The sequence below is a fragment of the Monodelphis domestica genome, chromosome 3 (assembly GCF_027887165.1).
Source record: "Monodelphis domestica isolate mMonDom1 chromosome 3, mMonDom1.pri, whole genome shotgun sequence".
Classification (NCBI taxonomy): domain Eukaryota; kingdom Metazoa; phylum Chordata; class Mammalia; order Didelphimorphia; family Didelphidae; genus Monodelphis; species Monodelphis domestica.
In genome coordinates this window covers 102,131,337-102,157,064 of record NC_077229.1, presented here as the reverse complement: position 1 = coordinate 102,157,064, position 25,728 = coordinate 102,131,337, and the positions used below count along the sequence as shown (strand labels likewise).

The 25,728-nt window shown below is 38.4% G+C and overlaps 1 protein-coding gene and 1 long non-coding RNA gene across 8 annotated transcripts in view; one reads left to right on the top strand and one right to left on the bottom strand.

Moving 5' to 3' along the window:
* LOC130458306 (uncharacterized) overlaps positions 1-10,406 on the top strand; it is a 35,718-nt gene extending 25,312 nt beyond the window's left edge. Inside the window, exons 2-3 of the long non-coding RNA XR_008917452.1 lie at positions 8,636-8,676; positions 9,584-10,406. This is a non-coding gene — a long non-coding RNA (uncharacterized LOC130458306). The remainder of the gene's footprint in view (positions 1-8,635; positions 8,677-9,583) is intronic.
* SPATC1 (spermatogenesis and centriole associated 1) overlaps positions 1-25,728 on the bottom strand; it is a 110,558-nt gene that overhangs the window by 21,208 nt on the left and 63,622 nt on the right. For 3 of the 7 annotated variants that reach the window (XM_056822873.1, XM_056822871.1, XM_056822878.1), the window contains exons 2-4: positions 11,951-12,649; positions 11,131-11,703; positions 10,584-10,723 (exon numbers count right to left, since the gene is read on the bottom strand). In XM_056822873.1, the coding sequence (XP_056678851.1) occupies positions 10,584-10,723; positions 11,131-11,703; positions 11,951-12,649 (1,412 nt within the window). Of the gene's footprint in view, positions 1-9,687; positions 9,791-10,583; positions 10,724-11,130; positions 11,704-11,950; positions 12,650-16,506; positions 16,642-25,728 lie in introns of those variants that run through there. The other 4 variants (XM_056822876.1, XM_056822877.1, XM_056822874.1 and 1 more) reach the window with 4 other exon arrangements.

The following is a 25,728-nucleotide window of genomic DNA, read 5'->3' as shown; positions in this document are numbered from 1 at the left end:
CTGGATAAGAAATCCAATTAATGATCTCAAAGAGATAATTTTCACAAAAGTCCATCTTTTAAACACATTATTCTCTCAGTGATGCTATGGAACTGAAATAATGGAATTCCATGCTTTCTAAAGAAACAAAAATAACCCCCAAAGCAATGGGAAGAAGTCTAGTGGATATCCTTGCTGTGGCTCATCCAGGATTACTATCCTTGAATACAAGACTTTTCTGACAACCAACACCATTCATTTCTTGTATCCAAGTCCAATCATTTGAGTATAACAGTCAATAGGTATATTATCTACTTCATGGATAGCACACTCCCATTTCCCATTCTTCTCATTCCTATGATCATTGAGTCAAATGGCAATCTTATTCCTTTCAATCTCTTATCTCTTTTCTATCTAGCCTTTATAATTTTCTGTTTTTCTTTTTTGTTACGTTTTTGGAACTTCTAGCTAAATGTTAATATATTCTCTTTCATCCTGGGAACTCTTCTTTTCATTCTCCCCTAAGCTGTTTCTCATGGAAATTTGGATTCTTCTGGAAGGAACTTCATCTTATGACATCCTCTCCATTACTGGTCACTCCTTTTCTCATATCCCCTGTTGCATTGGGTCAAGAGGAGGGGTCAGCATATTCCTCTCTTCCAATGGCCACGAATAAGACCTCTATCTGTCATAACCTTTTAGCAATCTTTCTTCCTTCTAGTTTCACCCTGTCTGCCTTTATTACTCGGTCCAAATCCTATGTGATGTTACCTATTAGCCTCTAGTTTGCTCTTCATTTACAAAAAAAAATTCAGAACCTAGATCATGAACTTCATTTCTAAGTTGACCTCTCCCTAAGACCTAGGGAGTTCAATATTCAGATAAATGCCTCTTTGAACACTCTGACATTCCCCTAAGTTAATCAGCTTCTTCATCTCCTATAGCCTACATCCCTACACTGACTCAACCAATTGGGTGGTCATATTTTAGAGTTCACCATCTCTCAAAATTTTCCATGTCTATGATCCTGAACTCAATATCCACCTGTCTGATACCAACAATAATAGCAGTTAGCATCTATGTATCACTTCAGTGTTTGTAAAGTGCTTTACAAATATTATCTCATTTGAACACCTAGGGTAGGTGCTTTTATCCCCAGTTTATAGGTGAGTAAACTGAAAGCAGATCATGATTATGTGGCTTGCCCATGGTTGCACACCTAGTAATTGTCTGGGGAAAGAGTTGAACTTGAGTCTTCTTGACTCCAGATCCAGTGTTCTAATCAATGCATAACTTAGTGGCCTCTCTCTCCTAATTCCATATTGTAAAATTATTATTATTCTAAATTGCAAAGTGTAAATTCCTTTTGAGAGTAATTTTAGGTTCAGAAACATGCTACCTCTCCGAATCCGGAAACTGAACTGTTTGGAGAAGACACCATGAAGATGCCTCCACAGATCACAAGCTGTGCATGAGAAGATCAAGAATGAACTTTGGGTGTGGTTGATTGAACATTTACTTGTATGTATACTCTTATGCCAAAGGGACTGCCCCCCAACTGGCTTATTGTCAATGCGTCTAGCATCATTGGTTTTGTTCTCTTTTCCTCTTATCCTCAAATTATTGTAATTTCAAAGTTGGTGTGTTTACAAGCCCCAGCGGAAAGACTAGTCTTCCTCAGGCCTCAGGGGGGTAATGTAAAATGGAGGTTTGAACCCCAGACCTCAATCCCCAGAAGTCCTTGGTACTTCCTAGAATTCCCTATAATCTCACCTGAGTCCCCACCTGGGAGAGATCACAATTTGTATTTAAACTGGCTGTACCGCTTACTTTGGGCTCTCTCTTCCTCTACTCCAAGATGGCAAGATGTACATCTTACAGACTACATCTTGCCATCTGCCCTGTCACCCAGGTGAGATTATAGGGAATTCTGGGAAGTACCAAGGGCTTCTGGGGATTGAAGTCTGGGGTTCAAATCTCCATTTTACAATATGTCCCTTTGACCTACTCCTAAACTTATTCTTTGTTTTCTTAGTGACTTCTATTCTCTCTATACTTCTATTTTCTTCCAGTCCAGTTTGGCCTCTCCTTCAGTATTAATCCTATAGTTAACCATTATTTTCTGTCCTTGAATCTTTTACTTGCTTTTCCTTCTACCCTTTGTTGTCTGCCAATAATCAAGGGGGATCACCCTTTCTCCATTGTTACTCCCAAAATTTTAAAGCAACAAAACTGCCACAAAACAAAACTATATTATTTAAGCTCAACCAGACCACCACTAGTGCATGACAATTCTTTTTTTTTTTAACCCTTACCTTCCATTTTAGAATCAATACTGTGTATTGGTTCCAAGGCAGAAGAGTGGTAAGGGCTAGGCAATGGGGGTCAAGTGGCTTGCCCAGGGTCACACAGCTGGGAAGTGTCTGAGGTCACATTTGAACCCAGGACCTCCCATCTCTGGGCCTGGTTCTCAATCCACTGAGCTACCCAGCTGCCCCATGCATGATAATTCTTTTAGTTTCTGTGACTGACTTTCTATGATACTCCTTCCAAATCTAGCTTATTCCTTTGTCTAGTCCTAACTTCTCTCCCAAGCTTTATTTCTACATCTCTAATTATCATCTGAATCTCTCTATTGGGATGTCATATCAGCACCTTAAACACCAGGAATTTATTAAGTGCCTACTACTCTGTACCAAATACTGAGTTAAGAACTGGAGTATACAAAGCCAAAGATAAAACCACCTTTGCTCTCAAGGACTTTATTGTCTATTAAGAGATATAATATACATATAAGTATATATAGAATATATATTTTAAAAATCATATAAATTTGGGATGGAGGGCATTAAGAGGTGGGAGATCCATGAAACCATCATCATCTTTCTTTCAATAAATTGATACAAACTTTGCAATCTCTGGATGGCAAATGGCCCTCCCTAGTACCCAGGTCTCTAACCTGGGAGCCACTTTTCCCCTCTCTAACTTCTACATTTATCAGTCTAAGTCTTGCCAAATCTACTTCTTCAATATTTTAAAAAATCCTATCTTCTGTCTTAGAATTAACCTAAGTATTGGTTTCAAGGCTGAGGAACAGTAAGGTCTAGGTCATTGAGGCTAAGTGACTTGCCCAGCATCACATAGCTAGAAAGTATCTGAGACCAGGCTTGAATCCATGACTTCTTATCTCCAGGCCTGGATCTCTATCCATGGAGTCAATCTCGCTGCCCCTTCTGCAACATTTCTTATATCTATTCCCTTTGCTATATGGCCGCTACTCTAGTCTGTCATTACCTTCTGCCTAGACTACTAGAAGAGATGCCTGACTGGTTGACACCATCTCCTCCCTTTTCTAATATATCCTTTACACCAGTGACAAAAACACTTTTCCCAAGGTATAGTTCTGACCATGTCACTCTCCTGGCTGCATTTAAAAGAGTAGTTTGTTGGGCAGAGTTAAGATGGCAGAGAAGAAATAAGCACTCTCATGAGCTCTTTCAAATGACCTTCCCAAACAACTCTGGGAAAACTCTTCAAAATGAATCCTGGAACAGCAAAACCCACAAAAGGAAAGGGGGTAAAACAATTTTTCATCCCAAAACAATTTAGAAGGTTGGTGGGAAAGGTTTATCACACAGGGGTCAAGTAGAGCACAGAGTAGTGTGTCTGCATTGGCCTTGAGTTGCAACAGCTTCCAGAGATCTCAGCCCACAGATGGCCAGTGGGCCAGACAACTGGAGAGAAAGAGTATTACGGGGTCCTTTTGCTGGCTCTGGAAGCAAGACACTCAGACCATAAGCAGATCCAGGTCGAAGTCTTGGGTCTTAGGCCCAGGTCTCAGTCCCAGAGCAAGGGACACACAAGCACCTGCAACTGCAAGAGACTGGGAGATTCTCATCACAGTTGGGGACTTTAATCACAGTTCGAGGGCAGAAAAGAGTGCTTGTACTTGTTTACATACCAGAGCACAGGTCAGGAAAGTAATAAGCACGCTTCTTAGATCATATCACCTGGGAAGAACTGAAAATATATAGACCCTTGGAATGAGCTCTGAAAGCAGCTGCACAAAGAACTTAAAGCTTAGAACAATGTCCTCTTCACAATAGGAATGGAGCTCAACTTTGATAGTTTTTAAAAAAAAATTGTTAGTCAAGAAAAATGATGGAAAAATAAAGGAGCAATAACAAAAAAAGAAACTCAATATAGAAAGTTACCTTGGGGGCAGTTAGGTAGTTCGATGGATAGAAAGCCAGGCCAAGAGATGAGATGTCCTTGGTTCAAATCTGGCCTCAGACACTTTCTAGCTGTGACCCTGGGCAAGTCACTTAACTTCAATTGACTAGCCCTAACCACTCTTCTCCCTTGATACGCAGTATTGCTTCTAAGACAAAAGGTAAGGGTTTAAAGAAAAAGAAAGTTATTTCAGTGACAGAGAAGACCAAAACACATATTCAGAAGAAGACAATAAAATAATACTGCTGCATCAAAAGCCTCAAAGTAAAATGTAAATTAATGTCAAGTCCAAAAAGAATTTTTGGAGGAGCTCAAAACAGATTTTAAAAATCAAATAAGAGATGTAGAAGAAAAATTGGGGAAAGAATTGAGAGTGACACAGAAAAATCATGAAAGAAGAGAACACTTTGGTAAAGGAGGAAAAAATATTAAAGAAAATAAAAAGCATAAAACAGAATAGACTGATTGATAAAAAAAGCACAAAAATACATTAAAAAAAGAACTCTTTAAAAAGCAGAATTGGCCAAATGGAAAAAGTTACAAAAATTCACTGAAGAAAATAATTTCTTAGAAATTAGAATTGGTGAAGTAGAAGGTAATAGCTGCATGAGACATTAAGAAACAATAAAGCAAAGACAAAAGAATAAAAAAGAAAGTGAAAATAGATAACTGGAAAAGCAATTGACCTAGAAAATCAATTCAGGAGAGTTAATTTAAGAATTATTGGACTAGGGGGCAATCTGAGTAGCTCAGTGGATTGAGAGCCAGGCCTAGAGATGGGAGCTCCTGGGTTCAAGTGTGGCCTCAGACATTTTCCAGCTGTGTGACCCTGGGTAAATCACTGAACCCCCTATTGCCTAGCACTTACCACTCTTCTGCCTTGGAACCAATATATAATATTGATTCCAAGATGGAAGGTAAGGGTTTTTAAAAAAAGAATTATTGGACTACCTAAAAGCCATGATCAAAAAAAAACAAAAACAAAAACCTAGACATCAAGAAATTATCAGGGAAACTGTCCTGACATTCTAGAACCAGAGAGTAAAATGGAAATTGAAAGAATCTACCAATCACCTCCTAAAAGAGATCCCAAAATGAAAACTCCCAGGAATATTGTAGCCAAATGCCAGAGTTCCTAGGTCAAGAAGAAAATATTGTAAGCAGTCAAAAGGAAACAATTCAAATGTTGTGAAGTTAGGATAACACAAGAGTTGGCAGCTTCTATGTTAAATGATCAAAGGGCTTGGAATATGATATTGTGGAAGGCAAAGGAGCTAGAAAATTTTTTCCAATGGATTATGCTCACTTTCCAATGAAATAGAGAACCTTTTAAGCATTCCTGATGAAAAGCCCATAGTAGAATAGAAAATATGATATTCAAATATAAGACTCAAGGAAGCATATAGAGGCAAATAGGAAAGAGAAATCATAAGGTATTCAAATAAGGTTAAACTGTTTATATCCCTCCATGGGAAGAAGATACTTGCAACTTCTAGGAACTTTATCATTATTAGGGTAATTAGAAGAAATATGCATAAATGAAGGGAAAGGATGTGAGTTGAATAGGATGGGATGATAGCTAAAAAAATAAAATTAATGGGTGAGAAGAATAATTCAGGTTTGAAAAAGTTTTTATAGAGGAGAGGAAGATGGGAGAAGTAAGGAGAGGAATGCCTTAACCTTACTCATTAGAACTGACTCAAAGAGAGAACATACATTCAGTATGGTATAGAAGTCTGTCTTAACCTTTAGGAAAGTAGGAAAGGAAGGGTGTGAGAGAAGGGGAAGGTGATATATATGAGGGCAAATAAGATAGGTAGTGATCAGAAGCAAAGCATTTTGGGGGATGGACAGGGTAAAAGAAGAGAGAATAGGATAACGGGGGGGGGGAATAGAGTAGAGGGCAATACACAGTAAATATAATGATTAAAAAAATCATAACAAATTTCTCTAATAAAGACCTCATTTCTCAAATACATAGAGAAATGAAACAAGTATATAAGAGGCCAAGTCTTTCCCTGATTGATAAATGGCCAAAGATATGAATAGGTGGTTTTCAGAGGAAGTTATCAAAGCTGTCTATAAAAATGCTTTAAATCACTATTAGAGAAATTCAAATTTAAAAAGTTCTAAGGGTCCACCTCATTCCTATCAAATTGCCTATTTGCACAGAAAAGGAAAATAACAAAAGTTAGGGGATGGAGGAAAATTGAGACACTAATACAGTGTTGGGGGAATTGTGACTGATTTAATACTTCTGAAAAGTAATTTGTAATTATGCCTTTATAAAACTGTACATACATACCCTTTGACTCTGCAAAACCATTACTAGGTCTGTATTCCAAAGAGACAAAAACAAAAAGGAAAAGGACCTATATCTACAAAAATATTTATAAAAGCTCTTTTTATGGTGGGAAAGAATTGGAAAATGAGGGGATGCCCATCAATTGGGGAATGGCTGAGCAAGTTACTATATATAATTATAATGGAATACTAATGTGCTATATGAAATGACAAGTTGGTCTATATGTTCCAAAATATTTAAACAGCTCTTTTTGTGATGGCAAAGAACTGGAAATCCAGGGAATGTCCATCAGTTAGGGAATGGCTAAAAAAATTGTGGCACATGGTTTTGATAGAACACTACACACTATTTCACTATAAGAAAATGATGAGCAGATTAATTTTAAGAAAACTTAAAAATAACTACATGAGATAATAAAGAGTGAAATGTGTAGAACCAAGAAAGCAGTCTATACAGCTATAGATTTAATATTTGAAGAAGTATTTGTGAATGTTCATCTTCAGAGAATGAATTAAGAAGTGGAAACATGAAACATATATCCTATATGTTGCCTTCTATAGTGTGTGTGGGGAGAGGGGCTGAATAAAAAAATTAAAAAGGAATGTCATCAAATCCATTTAAATATTTTTTAAAAATTTACTTATAAATAAAATAGTTAAAAAAAAAGAGTAGTTGTTAATGTTTCATTGTTACCATGGTAGATATTCTGTGGAGTGCCCTAGGGATGTATAGTTAGTTCTATGCTATTTAACAATTTTATCCATGACTTGGATGTATAAATGACTTCCTTTTCAGATTTGAAGATGGCATAAGTCCAGGCAGGATGGATAATAACACCCTATTAATACCCAAAAGGATCTTAATTGGCTAGAACCCTGAGCTGAATCAATTGATCTGAAATTCAATAGGAATAAATGTAAGGTTTTACACTTGGGCACAAATAATTTCTAAATAATTTCTCAAGTACAAAATGGGGAAAATAGTTGTTCTGAAAAAAGATCTTGGTATTTAGTGGACAGCAAGCTCAGTGAGTTATAGTAACTCAATATGACAGCACCTGAAAAAGCTAATGCAATCTTGGCCTGCCTTAGGAGACATAATTTCTAGGAATAAGGTAGTTATAGTCCTTCTCCACTCTGCTTTTTTTTTTTTTATCAGATCTCATATAGAATACTGTGTTCCTTTCTGGGTTTTATGGTTTAAGGATGATATTAATGAGCTAGAGAACATCAAGGTTTTATTAAATTTGACAAAAGGACACAAACAACTCACACCTGAACCTATAAACAGTTAAAGCAATTTCCATTACCTACCCAAGTACTCCAGACTTATAGTACTCTATTGTGATCTTCCCTTTCCCCTTTGTAAGGGGAAAGAACTTGGGATTTCCTAAGAGGCAAAGAACCCTCCTCTATGGTAAGGTATGGTCCTTTCTGAAGGACCTAGATATGGTCCTCTAGATTTATAGTATGCTATATTGAGTAGAGGTTATCAATAAAGAGGATGAAGCTAGGGTCACTAGATAACCAATTCCTCCTCTCCTGAAGTTATACATTCCACCTGTCTCACAGTATTACTAAAGTGCCAGATCCAGGTTTGCTCCTTTGTCATAGTTCTATGCCAAACTGCTCCACAGATTCCAACTCTTGGCTTGATCTGTGTCCTTGGCTTGGTCCAAGAGTTCCACTATTACTCTCTCTCCAGGCAAATGAGGCCTCTTCCTTCCCATGGAAATGAATCCTTATCTCTATCAGTAGTCTTCCTTTCTACATTAGAAGTGTATAGTTCAAGTGTATGAATTATCCATGAATTTCATTAACAATGTGTTGTCCACAGGCAACACATACCCACAATAAGGTGACATCATGCCTTATCAGAGATGGACAGGGAATATCACCTTGTTTGGGGGAGGGAGGTAGAGGAGAGAGGGGGGGGAGGGAGAGGAGGGCTTTCCTTCTGGAGGTATATGTGGGCACATCTGTTATAAAAGTTTTATTATTAAAGAGATCATTGATGAGCATTTAGAAAGGGGAAATAGTGATTGCTAAGTACCAGCATGGTTACTTTAAGAACAAGATATACAAAACTAATCTTATTCCCCCCCTTTTTTTTGGACAGATTCACTAGACTGAATGATTAGCTTGGAGGGAAAAAAAAAGGTAAGCACCCAAATTAGATGTCTTCAAATTATTTGAAAGATTGTCATGTAGAAGAAAGATAAGGTTTGCTCTACCCAATCCCAAGGGGCAGAGCTTAGACAGGGGCAGAAATTGTAGAGAGACATATTTAGACTTTGTGTTAGGGAAAACTTCCTATCATTTAAACCTCCAAAAGTAGAACTGACCATCTATGTATGTAATAAGTTCATGATCATAGTAGATCTCCAAATGGATGCTGGTTGCTATTTGTAGATGCTGTAAAAGAGATTCCTATTTAAGTACAGATTGTTTTCTGAGATACTATCCTATTTTGGGGAAAACAATTGAACAGTATGAAATATGTTAATTCCAAGCTACTGATATTGTCATAGAAGTCATAGGAGTTCAGCATATCTATAGAAAATAGTCTTGGAATATACACAAATGACAGTTTTTTTGGGGGCTACTTAAAGACTTCTCATCCACAGACTTTCAGGGATGATGTTAAATGAAGAATTAACATTTTCTTTTTTAAATTGGGAGGGAGAACTTGTAAAGTAATGCCTTGAGTAATATTAAATTGTGAAGGAAAGGGTAATTAAGAGATTCTGAGAGGAAAGGATTTCCCATTAATGCAGATGAGTCCTATTTCATCCTTTCCTTATCAAATAACTTAGTATCACAATTGATGGGCAAAATGGTAGAAAATGCAGAAAACTCCTTTCAGCAGAAGGAGGCGAGATGAGCACCAGAAACTGATTTTTTTAAGATGGCATTTGATAGTTAAGCTAGAAAATGAGAATAAATGTTGAGATAGAACATCCAGAAAGATAATGACATTAAATGCTGCATAGCACATAATTTGAGGATAAGAACATATAATACTTTTGATAACTTTGTGGTTTTTTCCTTGTTTGTTCCTCCATAGGCTTACTGAGACCTGATAACACTGCAGGATCCATAAATATACTTTAAGAACCAAAGGAGAGTGAATAAATTGGCAATGAGATTGATCCACAATGGGCCAGAGAAGATGGATGAACATATTTCTTTAATGTTTTAATTTACAAAAGTGCTACTTTCCTTCCAACAAGCAATTAGTGATTATAAATGGTATTGCATGACATATCAGCCCCTGAAGCAGAAGAGAATAAAGAGAGATATAGTCTAATCTTGAACCAAAAAAAATTTGAAAGGTGTCAAAGTTCCTGTAACTAGGGCCACTGATCCACTTTCATAGTGTGATGATGAGAAGGTGGGTAGGTTTCCCAGACCCAATACCTTGAACATTTAAATTCCTGACTTTCTTCCCAAGACAGCAGCCCTACTAGAAGATAATGGTAGGGAATGAATCTTGTCAGAGCCAGCTGAAGAAAAGTATGGGGCTAAGCACCAAATCTGAACCACTTTAGTTTAGAAGTTTAGTTTAGTTTAGCAGATATACTTGGAAGAACTATTGACATTGAACTCTCCTGGATCCAGTGATTTCTAAATTTCACTAATACTTTGATCTCATTTCTTGATACTACCCATGAGATTTCCTGGGTACTACTTTGAACTAAGGAGTAGGATTCTTCACCCTTGTCCTGATATTTGACTTCCAACTCACCACGTTTACAGATTGTCTTACCACTATCCTCATCTTGCCCATAATGTTAAACCCCTTGTAACCTGGATGGTGACTGAAATTTTGTAACCCTCCATTGATACTACAGACACCTAGACCATATCTAACAATGGGTTTAACACTGGCTAGTAGTCTGTAGTCCATGCTATAATATACTCTTGGGTAGCTCTATACCTCAGGGCCTTTTATCAGTTACTGAGAGGTGGGAGGAAGAAGTTAGGGAGCTAGGGGCTGGGATGTAGGAGCTGGTGAAACCTATGGGGAAGGGGTCAGAGATCAAGAATTGAGGTTGTGGTCAGACCTGAATAATTTTCTCTGGGATGTTGGAGACGGTGAAGCCGTAGAGGCGTACTCTCTCAGGAAAGATACTGGAGAGTATTCGACGATCAAGTTGGAAGGCAATCTCCCCAACCAGACGGTCCCCTGCCAGCTGTTTATTGTCTGAGGAAAAGGAAGAGGGCTGGGTCAGAAAGGGAAGACTATCAGAGAAGGAGAGCATTAGTAGAAGAGGGGAGCAGCAGAAAAAACAAGACTAGAGTTGGGGGGCGGGATAAGGGAATGTTGAATCAATATGGAGAGAGAGAGAGAAGTTTAATAAAATGAAAGAGTACAAAAGATGAGTTTTCTGAAGGCACTAGGAAAAAAGGAATGGGTCATGGTAAAAAAAAAATATATATATATATATAGGTAATATACCTATATATGAAAAAAAATATATATAGAGAGACAGACAGAGCCAGAGAGATAGATAAATATACATATATAGATAGAGGGAGAAGAAAGAGAGAGAATGATTTATTTAGAGCCTATGCCATGTGCACCATGGAAATAGGGGGTGGAACACTAACCTCTGGGACAATCATTGAATTTGCTGCTTTTCCGCTGGGCCATCTTCCTCTCCATTTCTATTAGACTCCTCCTTTGAGGGTTTTCTGAGGAACGGGGCCCTTGAGCATCATTGGCAGAGGGAGAGGAATTGGAAGCACGTGGGGAGCGTATGGCAGTTGGAGGAGAAAAGGAAGCCTGTGTGGCATGGGCAATACGTGTTGGGGAAGTCAGCCGGTGAGTGTGTTGGACGCCATGGGCGGTGTCTGAGTGAATGGATGCATTCATAACTGAGGGAGATGTGATAGCACCTTGTGGAAGAGAGGTGGAAGTAGCTTGGGAATTAGAAGAGGCTGGGAGGCCAGGAGGGGAATGAACATCAGCCATGGGGGCACTGGCCAAAGCTGAAGACTTGTCAGAAATACTGCGTTTTGCAGAGGAGTCTGGGGGGCCAAAGAAGACCGTGTTGGGGGCCACAGCGCTGGGTGTGGAAGCCTGGGTTGGTGGGTTCACAAAGGACGCGTTGAAAGGATCCACGTTTGAAGATGTATCCCAGCCTAGTGCCACTTTGTTATAATCAGTAGAAATTTTGACTGCTGAGAGTAGAGAAGGCAGAGTAAAGGAAGGATATTAAAACAAGGTGGGATTTGGAGAAGTGTCAGAACTGTGATTATGATTAGGACGAGGAATAAGGTCTGAATAGTAAGTGGGATCAGAAAACTGGGTATGTTACTACAATGCCCAAATGGTTTATCCCTATGATTTCTTGCCTCCCAACCTCCTGCCCTCCTCCCCCAGCAACTTCACCATTTTTCCCTGGCACTCCCCCCACACACCTGTTACCTTTGGGGACCATGACAGAAGGAACAGTGTTGGCTGCGTTGGTGGGACTGGTGGAAACTTGACGCGCTGCATCCAAGGGGGAGTGGGGTCGATTGGAGTCAATTAGTAGTATGTTGTTGACTGTAGAGCCGGGTAACAAGTGGCCTGGAGAGCCAGGTATAGAGCTTGATAATGAGGTCACCTGGGAATTGGCTAGAGGGGCAGCCAAGGAAGAATTCAGAGAGCCTGACAATGGGCTGATTGGAGGGACAGCCATTGAACCCCCCCGAGAATTTCCTAGAGATATACTTGCAGGGGCTGTCAGGGCATTGGTCATAACACCCGAAAGAGAGCTGTTTGTAGGGCTAGGCAAGGCCATAGAGCCAGGTATAGCCCTTGTTAAAGGGGCGTTAGTAACGGGGGCATTGGCCAGGGAGTTAGCCACAGACTCTGGCAGCATGTTGTTTGGAAAGGCATTGGGGGAGCAAGGCACTAAGCCTCTGTTTAGGAAGTTTAACAGTGTATTATTTGTAGGAACAGCCAAGTTGGCAGGCAGTGAAGTACTTAGGGGAACAGGCAAAGGACCAGTAAGAGAGCTAGTCACAGAGTTGGACTGGGAGTTGTTCAGAACATCAGACAATGACGATAGGGTCATGATTCCTATCTCGTTCAATCCAGGTTCATGCACTGGTGTTCCTGCAGGTAAGGGTGTAAAGACACCTGGGAAGAAACAAAAAGAAGTTAGTGAGACCTCAGATCCCTCATGAGGGTCAAGAATTTGTGAAGAAATTCCAGCGTGGTCTTCTATTTAACCGAAAGTGGCTTCTTCCTACCACCTACTTAGCCATACATAATCCTCATCCCTTGATGATCTTATCTATGCTTTCTCTTGAAGAACAGAGTTTATTTATTTATTTGTTTGTTTGTTTGTTTATTTATTTATTTAACCCTTAACTTTTGCCTTAGAATCAATACTGTGTATTGGTTCCAAGGCAGAAGAGTGGTAAAGGCTAGGCAATGGGGGCCAAGTGACTTGCCCAGGGTCACCCAGCTGGGAAGTATCTGAGGCCAGATTTGAACCCAGGATCTCCCGTCTCTAAGCCTGGCTCTCAATCCATTGAAAAACCCAGCTGCCCCACAAGTTTATTTGTTTTGGAGCACTAAGCTGGAGTTAGGAAGACTGAGTTGAAATCTGGACTCAGATACTTCCTAGCTGTATGGCCCTAGAAAAATCACATAACCTTGTTTACCTCAATTTCCTCATCTGTAAAAGGAGCTGGAGAAGAAAATGACAAACCACCCCAGTTTCTCTGCCAAGAAAACCCCAAACCGGATCATGAAGACTCAGGCATGACTAGACAACAACAACATGGCTATGCATCTTGTACATAGTAGGAATTGAATTAGAGAAGCAGTGTGGTATTTAAATTTTATTTAAATTTAAATTTAAAAGCAGTGTGGAATTGAATTAGAGAAGCAGTAGGCTGGACCTGGAGTAAAGGGAATTGAGTTTCAAATCTTTGCCATTTATTTATTATGTGATCTTGGGCAAATGGCTTCATTTTGCAGGGCTTTAGTTTCCTAAATCTATGATGCTATGAATTAAAATGAAATAGTGTTTATGGAACCCAAGTGAACTAAATGAAGTAGCTACCAATATCTATCACCTATATTAAAATAGCTCCCCAGTTTACTTCTCTAGCTCCAACCATCTGCCTAGACTCCAAGACCATATTTCCAAAACCCTTGTAATAAAGATCCTCAAAAATTTATTTTTTCCTCTAAATGGCAATGTGATAAGAGAGCCAGTCAGAAGATCTGACTTCAGACCTGGGTCACAGACACTTATAAGCTGTGTAGCCCTGGGCAAAAAATAGCACCTACCTACAGTTGTGAAGATCAGATAGGATAATTTTTACACTTCCTAGCTGTGTGACCCTGGACAAGTCATTTACCCCCTATTGCCTAGCCTTTACTGCTCTTCTGCCTTAGGACCAATAACACAGTATTGATTATGGAAGGTAAATGTTTTAAAAAAAAGATTATTTTTATAAAGCATGTAGCATAATGCCTGACACACAGTAAGTGCTATATGAATGCTAGCTTTTAATATTAAACCACTTGTGAAAAATGAAGTTATTTTTTGTGGACCTGGGGGCTAAACTATTGAATTGAATTCTGATTGTGAGGGGATAGGAACTGTTCCACGTATCTATTCATATTTACTTATTTCTTGGGAGTGGTAGCAGAGGTGTAATCAGATAACTAGTTAGTTAAGTAATACTGTATACTGTAATACAGTGTCTGGCCCACCATGAGCCCCCTATGCTTTTGGAAGGCTTCTTGACTGATGAATGAAACTGAGTCTGGAAGAATGTACCAGGATCCTAGCTTGGTAATGAGTCCAGGCTGGTGATTTGGCGTGAGTGTTGTGAATAAGAATTATGAAAAATGGCAGAGATGCTATTGAACTGGAGAAAGAGAAATGTCTTGATGTGTAAGTGATGTACCAGGATGCTTAACGATGGTGCCTGGTAAAGACAAAGATGGGGGCTAGGTGGCACAGTGGAGTGTTGGCCCTGGAAGTTCAAATCCAGTCCTAGATATTTACTAAGTTATGTGACTTTAGTCACTTAACACTCTTTGCCTCAGTTTCCTCATCTGTAAAAGGAGTTGGAGAAGAAAATTACCAATCACCCTAGTATCTCTGCCAAGAAAACCCCAAATGGGACCATAAAGAATCAGACAAGACTGAATAACAACTGAACAATGACAAGAAAAATAAAACATTGACTGTGTAACCTATGGCCAAGTTAACTCAAGACTGAGTTTTCATGGACCAGTTTGAATATTCAGGGTCAATCTGAAAAAGGATAATGTTTTTCCTTAGAAGGGATTTTATTTCCTTAAAATAGCTTATTTCCTGCCCTCTCTCCAACTTGGGTCAGTTGCTAAGGCTTTCTTCTCTGAATAAAAGAGAAATAAATTTTCTTTGGAGTTATTATGGCTCTCAAAGTGCTTGACACCCTCTGTGAGGATGTTTATATTAAAGTATAGCCCAGTCAATTTTGCAAAGAAAGGAAAGAAACAGTCCTTGTCCTCAAGAAGCTTACATTTGAATGGAGGAATCAACATTAAAGTAAATAGGCACACATATGATGCATGGAGTAGATGGAAGGTAACCTTGGAGGGGAAGCCCTTCTAGCAGCCAGGAACACAGATGGAACCAGGAAAGAAAGACCCTTCAGCTGAAGGAGGAATTTGAATTGAGTCTTGAAGGAAGACACCAACATCTAAGAGTTAGAGATGGCACCATTATTTTAGTTAATCCCATTACTGACTCTCCCAGAGGTAAAAACAAAGAACTCAAAGGACAGAATAGACTATGAATCTTCTGTCCTACTTCCCAGAAACTGGAGGACTGAATTTGAAAGAGGACAATCAAATCTGAAGATTGGAGATACACTCCTAGACACTCTAGCCACCCCTAAAGACAGAAAAAAGATTGATTTAACTATAAATTGTGATTGCCTTTGCACTAGGGACTGAGTTCAAAGAAGACAATAAACCTTAAGTATCTCTTCAGTCACTTTAGCTTTTCCTAGGGCAACACTGGTGAACCTTTTAGAGTTTTCGTGCCCAAACTGTATCTTCAGGCTAGCCATGAGCCCCTTGCATTACCCCAGGCAGCAGAGGGAGGAAGTGCTCACAATGGACTGCTGGGCAGAGGAGTGGTGCATGTGAAAATTGTTCTCAGGCTCAGTGGAGATGGGTGAACTGAGCATCCCCCTCTGGTGCACTGGGGCACAAGTGCCATGCCTTTGCCCACCAACACAGTCCTAGGATGTCTAGGCTATTCCTAGTCATCTTAATCTCTGGCCACCTCAGCTTTCTGAAATGTTTGCAAAAATTATATAAGCACCCCTACTTTTTGTAGATCAGCAGAAATTCCCAGTGTTAGATTGTTGTGTATCTTTTCCTGAGACTGTAGTTGTCTCAGGGCAGTGGCTCTGTGCAGTATTTTTTGATTATAGAATCCTTTGTCCTGATTAAAAACTTGTTATAACTACTACTCTGGTAGTTTTGATTATTTTTCAGCATGACAGAGGTGAGGAGGGAGAGCAGTCTAAGGCATGAGGGATTGTCAGGGCAAAGGCATTAGGGTTTGAAGCATAGAGTTTGATGAAGAGTACATAGATCATGAGGGGGCAAAGGTAACAGCAAGGGGTACTTTATGTGAGTATGAATGAAGGGAGTGGAAGGGAGGAATTTGCAATGGGAGAATGCTCTGGTATACTGTGCAATGGCATAGCTAGAGTAGATGCTTCCCCATAAGGAATGTCCTAGCATAAAGAGTTTTCAGACCCTAACTTGTAATACTTATCAATATGACCATAGACAAATCAATTAATCTTTCTGTCCTTAAACTTTCTCTTCTGTAAATGGGCTTACTACCTACAGAACCTACCACCTTATAGAGTTGTTAGGAAGCACAAATGAGATAACATATGTAAATAATTTTGCAAACTTTAAAGTGATATATGTCAGGTTTTTAAATATATATATATTATTATTACATTGGCTTGGCTTAGTTATCTTCAATTAGGTAAACCTCCTTGCCACCAGTCACAATGGGGAAAGCAACATATCAATCCAGGTTGCTGGAAGTAGAGTACTTGGGCCCTCTAGAGAGAAAAGGGAAAATAGCGACTCTGTGAAATAAAATGGTAATTATTCATCAAGAGGAGTCTCTTTAAAAAATCCATCAAACAAGAATAAACTTTTTTTTTATTTTTTAAAAATTATTTATTCCCCCCCCATTTGCAAGAGATTTATTTTTAAAAAATTTTTGGAAAATTTTATTTAATTAGTTAATTTAGAATATTTTTACATGGTTACAAGAATCATATTCTTTCCCTCCCTTCCCCCACCCTCTCCTGTAGCCAACGTGCAGTTCCACTGGGTATTACATGTGTCCTTGATCAAGACCTATTTCCATATTGTTATGTTTGCACTAGGGTGATCATCTAGAGTCTATGTCCGCAATCACATCCCCATTGACCCATGTGATCAAGGAGTTGTTTTTCTTCTGTGTTTCTACTCCCACAGTTCTTTCTCTGGATGTGAAAAGTATTCTTTCTCATGAGTCCCTCAGAATTGTCCTCCATCATTTGCTGCTAGTAGAGAAGTCCATTACATTCGATTGTACCACAATGTATCAGTCTCTGTGTACAATGTTCCCCTGGTTCTGCTCCTTTCACTCTGCATCAATTCCTGGAGGTTGTTCCAGTCCCCATGGAATCCTTCCAGTTCTTCATTCCTTTTGGCACAGTAGTATTCCATCACCAACATATACCACAATTTGTTTAGTCATTCCCCAAACAAAGGGCATCCCCTCATTTTTAAGGATAAACTTTCTTGAGGCTAACCAGAAACTAGTAGAGTTGCACCACAATTTGGGTCCAAGAAGATGATATTGATTGGCTGAACAAGTTATGGTATATGATTATCATGTAATACTCTTGTGCTATAAAAATGATGAACAGAATGATTTCAGAAAAACCTGGAAACACCTACATGAACTGATGCAGAGCGAAGTGAGCAGAACCAAGAGAACACTGTATACAGTAACAGCAAACAATGATCAATTGTACAATTGCTATTCTTAGCAATACAACAATCTAAGATAATACTGAAGGATTTATGACAAAGAATGTTATCTACCTCCAGAGAAAGAACTTATGGAGTCTGAATGTAGATAGAAGCATATTATTTTTCACTTTATTTTATTTGTAACTTTTAATTTTGGGGTTTTGATTTTATATGAGTATTCTCTCATAAAATGACCAATATGGAAGTATATTTTTCATGATCATACAGGTATAATCCAGATCAAATTGCTTATCATCTCATGGAGGGTGGAAGGAAAGGGGGAAAGGAGATGATTTGGATTTTTATAATTTTGGGAAATTATGTTAGAAATTGTGATTACATATAGTTGAGAAAATATTTAAAACAAAAGTAATCTCCAAACACCTTTTTGTCTCATTATCTACATAGTAGTCAATCACTGGCCATATAGGAGTAAATTATGCCTGACTCCCACATTTTCCTTTCCTGCATATTCCTTAACTCCCCCCCCCAATTTCCCTCTCTAATCCTGACCACTCCTTTCTACTGTACCCTCTGTAATTCCCATTCCATAGTTAACAAACTCATTACCATCTGGACCTCCTTCTCTTACTTTCCCTTCTGTCTACTAGCTTTTACTGAGAATGGGTTCTTCTAATAACAGTGGGGATGTTAAGAGGATTTTGAAGCATGGAGTTGGGTAAAAGAGCTTGTGACTTGTGAGAATTTAACACTAGTCTGCACCCCTTTTTCTTGGTACCCTAAGATCAGTCTTAGAGTTTTAAAAGGAAAGTTTCATGTTGATTTTGAAAACCCATTCTCTAGTGAATTGGGTTTAGGTTCAGCCCCCAACCCTTGACTGGATTAAGGGCAAGGCCTGAGGCGTATCTGTATAAAGGGGGCATATTTGCACTGTGGGAGGATGCCAGAAGTCTCATGATTCCCTGGCACCTAGAAGATGCTTGCCTCTTGCCCCATGTGACTGGTCTCTGATCTGTACTGAAGTTAAGACTAGCCAATCAGAGTGACCTCAAAAAGTGGCATTGTGGACGTTATGTTTCAGGTCTGGGGAAAGGAAAGCATCTTTTGACATGGAAAGGATGGTGAGACAAGTTAACTGGGGAAATGTGAGCTTGGGCAAGCACTCATTGAGTGAGGAGGTTTGGAACGGAAAACAGCCATCTAGTGTGGCTTGTGTCTTTTCTTTCTCTGACCCTCTCTTTTAACTTATTTAATAAATAATTATAAAGTTAAGATACAAACTCCAGAGAATTTTAATTTTAACAGACAGATGGCCTCAAGAAAAAAGGAAGAAAGACTAGTGCAAGAGGTTTTGCACTGGATATAGGACTTGATGTCAGGAAACAGATTAGGGATCACTTGCATAAAGGTGATAATTGAAATCATGGGAGATGCCAGATTAGAGAAATGCAAATAAAAACAACTCTGAGATGCCACCTTACACCTAGCAGACTGGCCAATATGGCAGCAAAGGAAAGTGATAAATGTTGGAGAGGATGTGGCAAAATTGGGACACATATACATAGCTGGTAGAGTTGTGAATTGATCCAATCATTCTGGAGGGCAATTTGGAATTATGTTCAAAAGGCTTCAAATAAATGCCTGCCCTTTGATCTAGCCATACCACTGCTGGTTCTGTACCCCAAAGAGATAATAAGGAAAAATACTTGTACAAAAATATTTATAGCTGGGCTCTTCATGGTGGCAAAAAATTGGAAAATGAGGGGATGCCCTTCAATTGGGGAATGGCCGAACAAATTGTGGTATATGTTGGTGATGGAATACTATTGTGCTAAAAGAAATAATGAACTAGAGGAATTCCATGTGAACTGGAATGACCTCCAGGAATTGATGCAGAGTGAAAGGAGCAGAATCAGGAGAACATTGTACACAGAGACTGATACACTGTGGTACAATCGAATGTAATGAACTTCTCTACTAGCAGCTATGCAATGACCCAGGACAATCCAGAGGAACTTATGAGAAAGAAAGAACACTATCCACATTCAGAGAAAGAACTGTGGTAACAGAAATGCAGAAGAAACACATATGATTGATCAATGGGAATATGATTAGGGTTTTGTTGTTAAAAGATCACTCTACTGCAAATATGAATAATATGGAAATAGGTTTTGAACAATGATACAGGTATAACCCAGTGGAATTGCTTGTCAGCTCCAAGAGGGGAAGGGGGGGGGCGGATCATGAGTCATGTAACCATGGAAAAATATTCCAAATAAATTAAAAAAAAAACATGTTTGATGATGAGATCACCAAGAGATAGCGTAAGGAGAAGAGAAGAGGGCCAGAACAGAACCTTGGGAGACATGCATAGTTTGTAGGCATTACCTGGATGAGATTCTAGCAAAGCAGACTCAAAAGGAGTAGTCAGTCAAGTAGAGGAAAAAACGAGAAGAGAGTTGTTAAGGTAATGCTGTTTCTCATGGCTTTGTGTTGTTTTGGAATTTCCTTGGTTTCTAGATCTTGATGAGGAACATCAGGATTAACAATGATGGAAGTAACTTTGTAAATTTTCTTGCATGAGAACAGTTCAGACTAGCCCTGAATAGTCTCTAACTCCCTGCTGATAATACTAAAGCTTTCTTCTTCCATGTAACTGAAATGACATCTTGATCTACATTCCAAGATGCTAATAAACATCTCCTACTGATACACAGAAGTTTCTCTCTTGTTGCTCAATCCTAGAGACTCTTTTCCCCCTTTTTCTTAGAACACTATAAAACCTATAAGCTCCTTTCTTCCCTGTGCTTGGTTTTATCCCAATGTCCACACGTTTATTTATTCCCTTAGTTGCTGAGAACACTGTGGCTTTCAGGTTTTTCAGGGTTAGTAGGTATAATATCTATGGCTCTTTGGTTTTCAGGGAAATGGGATAACTGTTTCTGGCTTTTAAGGATTGACAGTAAATTAGTATTACAGAGGTGGGATCAGAAAGCAAGACTCCCTTCTGTTCTCCAGGTTCTAGCTGAGTTATGGAACCTACAGAGGCTTTTGCCTCAATTCAGTTTGAGCCCCTGCAGATAGCAATGAATGTAACTCTTCTCTGATATTGGTTCCTGAAGCTCTCTCTCTCTTTTTTTTTTTGGTGGAAATACCTTTTTTCCTTTGAGAGATTGAGTTTCTGGTGTCATGACTGAAGAGAGGACTGACCATTGTGACTGAAAAGAGGACCATATCTTCCTGGGAAGTCTTTGACTTCAGGGTAAAGTGGCCTCTGATCTGGTTATTTCCTGTGGACTATCGGAAATTGGATTAATAAAGTAGAATCACCAAAGGAACGTGGTGGTAGGGTATATGCATTTGGTTTATGGACCTCTGAGAGATCTTCATTAGGCGGTGTCAGTAGTTAAGAGAGTTCTCCATTATTTCGGCATAAGGTTTAGCTTTATATAATTAATTATTATTATATATACTATATATATAGTATATGTAACATACTATATATATATGATATATACTAATTAATAATTAGTAATAAAAGTAACCCCTATAACTATTGGCCACATGAGAGGTTTTTGATCAGGATAAAATTGTTTAAACAGAGCTGACTCTAAAATAAAATTCCCTCACTACAACATTTTTTAAACTTGGCTTAAAAAAAAAAAGCTGCAGCTTCTTATCTGCATATTTGTGTCTATATAAGTTCACTTTCGCTTGTGGAAACAGCCAAATGGCAGAGATAGTAAATTAGGGATGTTGTTAACAGTCTTGTTACTATCTGTTCCTCTGTATCTGTGGCTGTGTGGTCTGTGTGTATTAAGATTGTTTTCAGAGAATTGTGTGCACAAAACTAAGAATAGTTTGAAGGAAATTTGAACTTTGGGAAATGTGGAACTTCATGAATTTATTTTTTGGGGAACTATAGTACTAAAAATTGCACTTTGACTTTGATTAAAGGTAAAATAAAGAAGAAACTATACTGAGTTAGGGACATTCTGAAAGCAGAATTCTTGTGGCATTTTAAACTTTACTATTATTAGTAATTATGAAAATCAGAAGAACTAAATTTAATTATGTGCTCTTAAAATGTGAAATAATTGGTATAGATTAAAATTTGAAATGTGACTGCCACTTTGGTGATTGTAAATTATTTAATACAGAACCTGGGATATGATAAGCATTGAATATTTGCCTTATTATTTCATTGATTGGATATAAAAGTCTCATACTGGATAATTCTGTATGAAGTTTCAATGTGACTGGAACTAAATGCATCTATACCAAACATTTTGCTCATTATGTGATCTCAGTTTACTAAATTGTATTATGGTTCAAATTAATACCTAGTGTCTAAAAGGCAAATTCTTTTAAAAATCTGGATTCTTTTGGCCTATTGATTACATTATTGTACCTTTAAATGCTGAAGGAATGATGCAAATTATTTGAAACTATTTTTCAGAAATATAATGAATATACTGTTTTTATTCTAAGATTGAGTTTTTTAGGAATCTGTGTCCTGATATTGAAATCTTAGAAGCATCTGATTTGGACATAACTTAGAAAGAAAATTAACAATAAAGTGAAGTTTTTGTCAAATATAATTGGTGAAAGCAAATAGAAGAAGATACAAAATGTGCTAGATCTGAATATAAAAGAAACAAGACGTGAAGAGGCTTTAATCAAGGTATGAAGTATGTTAAGGGGGAAATATAATTAGTATAGAAGTTCTAAGCAAGAGGAATAAAGGCAGAAGCAAAGTTGCAACCTGTATTAAAAGTGTGAACAGTAGGTCTGAGATAAGTCTGAATGTTTCATAAATGCTAATAAGTTTTGAGCTAATAGGCATCCAAGAGTACTCCCCCATCTCCTAACACCCAGAATGACAGATTTCTTGTAGGAGATGAAGTCATCAGTGATTATATATAGAGAGACTAGTTTGGAGGTGGTGTTAGTAAAAGTTTCAGAAAAAGAAAACTTAGGAACTTCCTGGCTATTATTAACCTCTTACTAGTCCATAGAAAAAGATTGTTTGTATTGGAGAACCTTGCTGTGGAGTATATGAGTCTCTTACCTGGTTTATAATTTGTTCAATTGAATTTTAAGAATTATTTTGTTTCTCCACTACATAAAGAAAAACTTTTAAATGGAAACAGGAGGGGCAAGCCCTGAGCCTTCCTGAAAACTTCCAGATAGGATGAACTGCAATAGTTGAGGGAGATCCTATCAGTTAGGTCCATTATTGAGTGTGAGTTCTGGTAAACTTTTACTTTTATTGTTTATTGCAACTTCATGAGTTAGATTAATTGTATTGAGCCTTAAATTGTGCTTAGTGAAACTTGTTATTTGAGGTAAAAACTCTTGGGACTGTAACTGATATTATTTTGAACTTTGAATTCAAGTACAGTTGCCTGATGGATCACTAAATCCACAATTCAAGAGAAATGCCACAAGTTACTTAGAAGGACTGTGAGCCTGAGCTGTGATAAGTGGAGGTCTTTTTTAGCTGGGAAAAAGCTGAGAGTACGACCTTGGAATAGCCCAAGATAGGATCCTCTTGTACCCAGTTGCTACATTATGTTACTTCCTTTTGAATCTGAAAGTTTCCCATCTGTTTATTCCTAAGTTTGGTTGTGAGCTGGAATTATTATTGCATGACTGGTTTTCAACAGTGACTCTTACCTGAAGTCAAACAGAGTTAAAGATGCTTTATCCTGGTTAACATATATTGAGTCACTTTATGCCTTTAGACCCTAAAGATCAAATCTGATGCTGTTATAATCCTGTTCCTGATTTTTTCTTCTTATGGCAAATTTCTACAATCAGAGCAAATGGTCAATAGAAGAAAAGAGTACAAATGCAAATTTGTAAGACACCATTATCTTCAGTCTGAATGTGTAAGTCATTCCATATCCCAAACAACTAAAGTGAATTAGTATTTGGGCTTGTCATCTACCTGTTGATATGTATTTATATATGTAAGATTAACTCTCTGAAATATCTTGATAAAAATAATAAATATTCTGGCAACAATATAAAGTGTAGATAGGAAGTGACAGAATGTAAGGTTGGAATCTCTTAGGGATCTACAGCAACAGTCCAGGTAAATAGGAATAATGATGGCAATAGGAAGAGAAAAGGGAGGGGATAGATGCAAGAGATGCTGTAATGGTAAAATCAGTCTAACTTGTTAACTGACTAGACATGAGTGGGGAGGAAGCAAAGTTTCAGATACAGGAGACTAGGTAAAGGGAGATGTCATTGCCAGAAATTGTGAAGTCAGCAGATTTAGGAGTAAATATCATAGGGGAACAAATTTAGAGCTTCAAAGAGCCTTTCCTAATAAGAACTTTCCTGCTACTTGGTTTGAATTGACAGCATATGGAAGGAAAGATCTCACAGACAATAATAAAATAAAAATTGAAGCTCAGAAGAGAAGTCACAGCTAGAGATACATAGATTTAGGGGCATGGAGCCAAGATGAAGGAGTAGCAAGAAACAACAGATGAGATCTCCCCAACACCTCCTCCACTTATCCAGAAAATGCTGCATACTGAGTCCTAATTGGGAATTTAAAATCACAGTGAGTCATTTTTCCAGTCCAGGTTAGCATAAATAGAAGTCTTAGTAAACTAAAAAAAAGAAGTCTTAGTACACTGGGGATGTTCTTGCAGAGTATTTTAGCATGGAGGGATTGAAAGAGGTCTAAGAAAGTATCTCAGTGCAAAAAAATGTACCAGACCCATATTGGTGTACCCATGACCTTGTGTAGGATGTGGGAACAGGTTCTAACTGGAAACTTTGTTGCCTACTCCTTAGTTCCAGTCACAGATCAAGGGTGGACTGAGAAGGAAACCTGAGCCTTGGGGCTGGGGTTCCCAAGTAGGGAGACCCTGGGTTGTGTTCCGAAAAAGGAGAAATTTCAGAAGTAAGAGTAGGGCTTAGAACCTAGGAGCAGGGTGGTAATCATTTTCAATATCTAGTCTTTTTTTTTTAACATGGCCAATATGAAAAAAAATTTTGCTCAACTCTACATGTTACATTTTTTTGTCTGTTGTATTTCCCTAGTAAGTTAAAAGGTCCTTGAGGGCAGAGAATGTCTGCTTTTCATATCTGTATCCTTGTCCCTTGGCACAATGTTTGGCAAAATGCTTAATAAATGTTTTATTGCACTGAAGAGATACTAGAGGGCAGAGCAAAGATGATGGATTAAAGACAGGGACTCAACTGAGCTCTCCCAAATTCCTCTTCTAGTAACTTTAAAATGATGTCTCAAAATGAATTTTGGAGCAGCAGAACTAACAAAAGGATGAGGTGAAACAATTTTCCCTCACAAAACAACTTAGAAGGTCAACAGGAAAGGTCTGCCTCACTGGAGTAAGAGTGGAGCTATGCCTCTGCAAGCCAGCAGCAGGCCTTGGGTGTATTTGATTCAGCAGCAGTGACTTCTGGAGATCTAAAGTCCACAGACAGAAAGGGAGTCAGACAATTGGTCAGCATTGTGGAGAGTCATCATACCCCTGCTGACTGACAGAGTCTCAGTTTGGGAAAATGAAGGCTGCAGAGCAGCCTTCAGAAAAGATGAAGCACCCACTGAACTCCCTCTGTGTGATTTCTCCCTCCAACTTCCCTTACTAATGGAATTGTTCTCTTCCCAGCACAGGAGAAATAATATAAGAGCAAATAATTACAGGATTAACACACATATGTCCAACTTTAATCCCCCCAGATCATCACCCTAAAAAGATTACTTTGACAGAATTAAAACCTAACGATCATTACCCATTACCTCTACCTTTTCTCTCTTAGCAGAGGTACACTTAGATTCCCCACACCCATTATTGGCCAAACACACAAGCACCACAATCAATCACTCCTCTGAAACACAAGCCACTGACACACTTCGTTGGTTCGTTATGTTTACAATAACCAGGCAACATTGTCAAGGTGCTTTGATGCAACACAAGAAAAATGTAACTTGGAAATTGAGAAAATTCCTGATTTCAGTCTGTCTTAAATTACCCTTTAACCATGTACCTAGCTATGAAATGTTTTGTTACCCATCTCCTAAGTAATTGTGATTGATTGTAAAAGCTAATCAAAAGCAACAATGATTCTCCTAGCTGGTCATCCCACAGGTCAGAGGGAACTAACCTCCAGATCACCCTATCCATGTCATTCATCTCCAT